Raw genomic sequence first — 6,780 nt, 5'->3', positions numbered from 1 at the left:
GTTTTTTTTTTTTTTTTTTTTTTTTTTTTTTTTTTTTTTGTTTGCGGGCAGAAAGTGACCCTTACGTGATTTTTATCATGGCTGCCAAACTGACCATCACCGATTTGGTACCCCTCCCTAACTCGGCGGTTCGAATTCCCCGCCTTGGGTTCGGTGTTTATCGCTCGCCCCCGACTCAGTGTGTGCTGTCTACTTCGAAGGCTTTGGAGGCAGGTTATCGCCATGTTGATACAGCCCAGTTCTACGCGAATGAGAAGGAGGTCGGCGATGCGATTCGCGCCTCCGGTATCCCGCGCAGCGACATCTTCGTGACTACTAAGATCCTTGTCCCCGGTGGCTCACCTGATGCGACCTATAGTAAGCTGCTGGCCAGCGTGGAGAAGATTGGGGGTCCGGATGGATATGTAGATTTGTTTCTGATTCATAGCGCCAACTCGGGCGCGTTGGGTCGGAAGGAGATGTGGCAGGCCCTGGAACGACTCTTGGAGGAAGGCAAGACAAAGAGCATTGGTGTTAGCAACTGGGGTGTGAAGCACATTGAGGAGATGAAGTCGTATGCGAAGGTTTGGCCGCCGCATGTAAACCAAATTGAGGTGAGCTTGTCTGTCCGGGCTGTGATTCAATAGACGAGTGTGGATTGTACTGACTATCCGCCAACTAGCTCCACCCTTGGTGTCAACAGCGGGTTGTCGATGCGTATTGTAAGAAGCATGGCATAGTTGTTGAGGCTTACTCTCCGATTGTGCGCAACTATAAAGCTAGCGATCCTACGCTTGTCGACCTGGCGAAGAAATATGGAAAGACAACCCAGCAGGTCTTGGTACGCTACGCTCTGCAGAAGGCATGGGTACCGCTGCCCAAGTCCGACAACCCTGATAGGATTGTGGCCAACGCCAATGTATTTGACTTTGAAATAAGTGAGGAGGATATGGCTGTGTTGAATGCCCTGGACCAGGGAAGTGCTGGAGCTATTGTGGAGGCCGTTGAAAACGAATAGATCCACGCTATGATGTATGATGAATGAATATACACCTGAGCTACAGGCGAAACGCCAAAGAATCTACTTGTTAATAATCTGGTCGTTCCATAAGAAACGCGTTGACAGATTGGAGTGTAGCGCGCGAAGGGTTCACGTCATGTTTGGAGGATACGATCCAGGCAAGTCGCTGTCGGATGAATTGCTTGTCGATCTTGTTTTTTGCATGAGATCCAGCAAAGTTCCCTGTTGCATGATTAGCATGGTCAGTTGAGGCCAGAAGTATGAATACTTGCCCTCATCGTCATAACATAGGCACAATATGGCGAGCAAAGCGCCTGCGGAAAGATCTTTCCCAGTCTCGCATGTTACGAGCAATGATTGCGACGGGTTCGACTCCAGCTGAGAACTGACAAATGCCAGCACCTGAGGTAGATGCTTCCGTAGATCGCGACTCCCCAGTTTAGAAACTCCACAACCAAGGTTTAGTCGCTTTGAACTGCCCTCTGAGGCCTCCGGGTTCCCGTTGCAATCAATGACCAGATCGCAAGTACCACCCTCGTTTAATCGAGGGTCTGTTGGGCTGATGTACAAGTTTCGGGTTGGCGTTATCAAAGTAGCTTGTTGTCCACCATCTTGCTTTCGGTGCTCTGCTACCAATCTCTCAATAAGTTCCGGCAGATCTTCCTCTCCGGTGGCAGCAAGAGTGGACTTGTGTGCCCAGAAAACTGGTGGCGTTAGCCCGTGAGCCCAACCCTCACTATCGTCTCCTGCTCCTTGAATGTAACCACCCTCTGACATTTCCGCGCCATGGACACGCTTGGAAGCGGAGCAGAGAACAAAGAGATTATAAGCATCTCCCTTTTGCAAATCAGTTGGATGAAAATATGAGCGATTTGCCCAGGCGACCCGAATCGGCTTTCCTAATTTTTGCTTGAGATCATCTAAATCGAGCTTGAGATCCTAGAAGCCAATCAGCCTATTTTCAAGTAGGGCACAGTCACCCTCTTTCGGAAAGGTTACCTTGAGCGATTTAACAAAACCGTCGATTCTGTGCTCAATCTGCGACTCTTCGGAGGCGCCCAAAAAGTTCGGCGGGAATTGCACGGGATGGTATGCAGTGTCGGACGGAAATAGTGCTCGATTGATTACCGCACACCAGATCGGAACCGTCTTGGATAAGGCATCAGGCATCACTGGCGGCTTGTGAGACACGAGCAACCGAATATTAACAAAGTGGTCGTCAGCACTTACATTTTCCCCGGCGTGTTGAGTCCACAATGATGCAGCTGCAGCCATCATTGGTGGTCAGCGGTAGTCCAAGGAAAAGCGGACCGAAGGGAGATTCTGAAGGAACCGTGATACGCTCACTTACCCTCCATGCTTCCGAGCAATGGGTAGAATCTGCAGGTTTAGTCTACGGAAGCTAAAGTCCCATTGGCCTGTATGACCATCCGTGCTCTTGAAGTAAGCACTGCCAGCTTTGACCTCCGGTGGGATATACCAACTACCACATCTCTCGTTGGCGACCAAAGGGAGATCGTAGTAGTCAGCGGCTTCACGGACAAAGGTAGCGTCTGTTTCAATCGATTGAAGTCGGTTTGTGATGGAGAGGGCTGACCGCCGCAAGGACGTCAGAGTTTGGGAAATAGTTTGCTCTTTGGAGGGGAAATGAAGAGACGATACGGATACCGGAAAGGGATCAGAATCACCACCCATTTTGGTCACGGGAGGGGAAGGTCTTGGGCGTAAATAATAACAAGTAGATTGCTTAAAATAGGAAATAGTTTACTATCGCTAGACTATGTCCCTCCCGTCAAGTTACGCAGAAGGATCATATGTGAAAAAAAGAGGGGCCCATAGTAGTAACGGTACTGGTAGATTAGCCAATGATCACTCGGCCTCAGGCCCCATCGAGGCCAATGTTATTGGGCGGTGGCGTTCAAAAGATCGATCCCTGAGTGGAGAATGGAGTATTTGACAGTAGTCGGGTTTGTATTTTGATAAATATCTGATTTCAGTGCCTGACTCAGTAGGTTACATGTCATTGACTCTTTGTATAACTCCTGGTACAGTCTCGGTAGAGTACGAGTCGGGATGATTTCAAATAATGTTGACATAGAAATAATCAGCTGATTAGTTAGTGGCTTGTCTCACCTGGGCATGACTAAATCACTACTAAACATGGGTATAACACTGGCCTCCAGACGTTTGGACTAGGCCATACACCTCGCATGAGTATCCCTGATCAGGATGCAGAATCGCTTTGACAACCTACTGCTAGTACAGGCATTATCAATTGGTAATGGAATAAAGTCTGCATGCTCTCCCACAAACTTATCTTCGATACAATATAGATATCTCTAGTGCCTGAGAATTTTACGATAGATCTATTAACTTGTTCCAAATCCCGTGCATATATTAACCCTAGTATTGCTGCCAGAACTTCCCTGCAAAATTCTCAGATGCATGATTAATACCAAAATTATCCTTATCTAAAAATCTAGGGTTTAGTCAAGTGGGTATCCTTAAGAAATGAATAGTAGTTATTAATGCAACCTTACTGCTTGATAGGTAGACACTACATAGCTTGTAATTCACCACCATCCATGTAGACTTATATGGAGATATAGTAGTCGGGTGAAGTTTACCGGCTACTTTTTTGCTCCTCGATTCATTTCACAGCACCCTTTCCTAATTCGTCTTCACTCATCTCCTGGCTTGCACTTGATTCCGCAACAGTGACTGCCTACATTACTGATGCTTCATCAGAGCCTACCACGTGTCGCCTTGAGCGAGCCGTCCCCCACTGTGATCAGTGATAAGTACAACATTGAAGCTGACTTGCTACAGGGTTACCGACTCCGGTCATTCTTGTCATACTCCAACCTAAAGCAATTGAAGGACGCGGCGAAAGCCATATATGACCAGTTGGAGAAGAATAGGAAGCCAATGGTTGGTTATCAGGGGTATATCACGAGCCGCCATTGACAGGCTGAGCAATATCCACCGCTGCTTGTCGGGCATCGAGTTTCGATTTATGTGGATTGGGACAACAGGACCTATCCAAGTAACCCCTTCTATTGCGTATAGTCTGACCACATCTGACATGGTCCACTACATCCACTGGTAGTGCATTCGAATGGGAGTGCCAGACAATGAGCTTGCTTGGGGACTTACAGTTATGACACCTGGCAATGTTACTACCCATGGTAGAGGCATTCCAGAGTCTTTGGCAAAGCTTCGTCGAGATGCCACTTGGTGGTTTCAAAATTCCTCTGAGGACACCAGAATCGTCATTCTCATCTCAATAAAACAAGCCACCAAGGAAATTAGGTTCGAGAAATGGCAGCTTGTTCCTCCTAACGTTTCAAGACCTGTTACATGGCAAGCAATTGATCAGCTACGCCAGCAACCCAGCCAGATGACCCCCCTTTGCCCAGCAGCAGGCGAACGAACAATTACAGGAGGACCTCTTGTGATCCCTTTCAGAGCCATGTTTGATCGGCAGCCTACGGGAGCTGAAGGCGATATATTTATCAGCTACGAAGGCTTTCAGACAATTACGCGTTTTGTTTAAGCGAGCCTTGGTACTTCCTGGTGAACCGATCATGCATTCTGCTGTCTATTTCTTTTAATGTACTCAGCATTTCGTACTGAGCATATCTAATGATTGCCATCATAGCCTTATTCTTCTTCTATTAAAGCAGCTCAGCCATATGTTAGCAGCAGTCTAACAGTCCACCTCCTTTTTCTCCGAATGAGGAATCCACTGTGCACCCTTTTAGTTAGCGACCCCTATATACCGACTCTCAACAGTATATCAGAATAGTAATCCCTACATCGAACTAAACATAAAGGAAGACAATCTAGATATAGTCAAATCCGACTGAGTAAGGCAGTGATGCGCAGCGTGGAAAGGCCACGCTTCTAAGATCAAAAGGCCACGCACAACCGTGGCCTTTCCACTGTCGCCCTGTATCAGTGTACTGAAAGTCCCGATCCCATTGGATGGTTGCCACAGAAAGGTGAAGAAAAATGAACAAACTGAAACATCATGAGTCTTCCAGCCGATTCGCAACTGTGCAATCCGGTTTCTTTGCATTTCCATCAGCCCTGAGGGTAAAGCGCTATACTTGAATGGGCTAGTGAGAGGGGGCCGACAGCGTTACCGAAGAGGGAATGGCAGCGGGTGCTTGCTAACTTCAGTTTAGTGTGCTGCATGTAGACCCGATGGCCGCCGTATCTCGGCCGCCATTATAGGCCCATGCCCAGTCGCGAACGTCACGATATGACCTCAGGCCCCCGCCATGCCGCCTTCCTTGGAGGGGTTGTTCTGCCATTGTATGCATATGCCCCCCTTTGGATCACCGGTGGGCTCCCATGTGTAGCGTCGCGGTCTTGGTACCCTGATATGATTGGAGACCCCTTGGCCATTTTCCTCTTTCACGATTCTACTTAAAGCGTACAACTGTCCCTCCAACCCCAAGTTTCTTTGTACCATTCACCCAACAGCCCTTTCTCTGGTCATCACCCCCCAATCTCTTTGTCATTCTCTCTACTCCCACCACTTTTGAACTCCTAATAACTCTCTTCAAACCTGTCATTACATCTACCCTAACATAGAATCCAATCCACTACAGTCATCATGCCTAAGGTTAGCCATAAGCTTCTCTGATGCCTGTTACCACTGAGCCATAGCCAACTAACCTTGCTACTACACAGATTACCGAAATCTTCTTTGATTGCGACAACACCCTAGTCCTCTCTGAGGAGCTGGCCTTTGAGGCATGCGCCGACCTTACAAATGAGATTCTGGAAAGCCGCAATATCTCTGATCGCTACACAGGGGAGCAGCTGATCCAAGACTTCGTCGGTCAGAACTTCCGTGGAATGCTGATCTCCCTCCAAGCCAAGTACGACTTCGAGATCCCTCAAGACGAACTCGAAGCATTCGTTAAGAAGGAGGAGGACAAAGTCATTGCTAAGCTGGAAGCGAAAGCCCAACCTTGCGTTGGTGCCAACGAGGAACTTGAGAAGTTGTACGAGGCCAAGAAGTACCACTTGGCAGTTGTCTCCTCATCTGCCTTGCGCCGTGTCCAGGCCTCCATCAAGAAAGTGGGGCAGGACAAGTTCTTTGACGAGGATATGGTCTTCAGTGCTGCGACCTCTCTCCCCAAGCCCACCTCCAAGCCCGACCCAGCCATCTACCTCCACGCCCTTGAAAAGTGCAATAAGAAGCCGGAAGAGACTGTTGCTGTCGAGGACAGCAAGTCTGGCGCTCTTAGTGCTATCCGTGCCGGCATTCACGTCATCGGTTACGTTGGCAGCTACCCCGGCGATGAGAAGAAGGTCGAAATGGCGAAATTCCTCAAGGAACTTGGTGCCAAAGTCATCATGAAGGACTGGTCAGAGTTCGAGGATTGTCTCTCTCAAGTCGAATCGGCTTGAGCAGTCTAGTCATCGCATCAGTCACCGCCTCTCCCGAATGTCGACACGAAGTAATGACAGCAAGCGCATTTGGTCGCCATTAAGCATAGGCCACTATCTTCGATTCCACTTAATTTCTCATTTCGAATATTATCTTCAATTCACTCGGCCAGCTTAGCCGTCTACGCGGTCTCTTCTTTTCAACGGCTCGGCCATTTCCTTTCTTCATCTAAATTATTTCACAAGGTAGTCGGATCCATGTATCTGACATTATTCAACCTTATCCATAGACAGGTTCCATGGACAGAGATACATAGTGAGGACATCTGCAGACTGTTAGACATACAATAGAAAATGTTCTCCACAATTTTTTA

At 48.1% G+C, this 6,780-nt stretch overlaps 4 protein-coding genes across 4 annotated transcripts; 3 read left to right on the top strand and 1 right to left on the bottom strand.

The window, feature by feature from the left end:
• Positions 1-77: 77 nt before the first annotated feature.
• BDV37DRAFT_289341 (aldo/keto reductase family protein) lies at positions 78-997 on the top strand (the record flags this gene model as incomplete). The annotated part of the gene is made up of 2 exons (XM_032088437.1): positions 78-593; positions 662-997. The coding sequence occupies 2 exons, from the start codon at positions 78-80 to the stop codon at positions 995-997; spliced, it is 852 nt and encodes a 283-aa protein (XP_031934874.1).
• BDV37DRAFT_55152 (initiator tRNA phosphoribosyl transferase family protein) lies at positions 847-2,888 on the bottom strand. Its single transcript, XM_032090854.1, has 5 exons — positions 2,352-2,888; positions 2,231-2,265; positions 2,000-2,172; positions 1,273-1,939; positions 847-1,222 (listed from the first exon to the last, which is right to left on the bottom strand). Exons 1-5 carry the CDS (start codon positions 2,693-2,695, stop codon positions 1,068-1,070), a joined length of 1,374 nt encoding a protein of 457 aa, XP_031934873.1. The 5' UTR covers positions 2,696-2,888; the 3' UTR covers positions 847-1,067.
• A 1,195-nt stretch (positions 2,889-4,083) lies between these two features.
• Positions 4,084-5,027, top strand: BDV37DRAFT_265471 (uncharacterized protein). The gene has a single exon (XM_032083789.1). The coding sequence runs from the start codon at positions 4,119-4,121 to the stop codon at positions 4,554-4,556; it is 438 nt and encodes a 145-aa protein (XP_031934872.1). The 5' UTR covers positions 4,084-4,118; the 3' UTR covers positions 4,557-5,027.
• A 597-nt stretch (positions 5,028-5,624) lies between these two features.
• Positions 5,625-6,427, top strand: BDV37DRAFT_289339 (HAD family hydrolase; the record flags this gene model as incomplete). Its single annotated transcript, XM_032088436.1, has 2 exons — positions 5,625-5,633; positions 5,702-6,427. The coding sequence occupies 2 exons, from the start codon at positions 5,625-5,627 to the stop codon at positions 6,425-6,427; spliced, it is 735 nt and encodes a 244-aa protein (XP_031934871.1).
• Between the last annotated feature and the right edge of the window lie 353 nt (positions 6,428-6,780).

This window comes from Aspergillus pseudonomiae, assembly GCF_009193645.1.
Source record: "Aspergillus pseudonomiae strain CBS 119388 unplaced genomic scaffold BDV37scaffold_152, whole genome shotgun sequence".
Lineage (NCBI taxonomy): Eukaryota > Fungi > Ascomycota > Eurotiomycetes > Eurotiales > Aspergillaceae > Aspergillus > Aspergillus pseudonomiae.
Note: the sequence above shows the minus strand (reverse complement) of the source record. Positions and strands in the feature narration are given on the sequence as shown.

Coding starts and splice junctions, on each gene's coding strand:
- BDV37DRAFT_55152 (XM_032090854.1), bottom strand. CDS start 2,695: ATGGGTGGTGATTCTGATCCCTTTCCGGTATCCGTATCGTCTCTTCAT. Junction 2,266..2,351: donor ATTGCTCGGAAGCATGGAGG/GTAAGTGAGCGT, acceptor TGATGGCTGCAG/CTGCATCATTGTGGACTCAA. Junction 1,940..1,999: donor GTTTTGTTAAATCGCTCAAG/GTAACCTTTCCG, acceptor ATTGGCTTCTAG/GATCTCAAGCTCGATTTAGA.
- BDV37DRAFT_265471 (XM_032083789.1), top strand. CDS start 4,119: ATGGGAGTGCCAGACAATGAGCTTGCTTGGGGACTTACAGTTATGACA.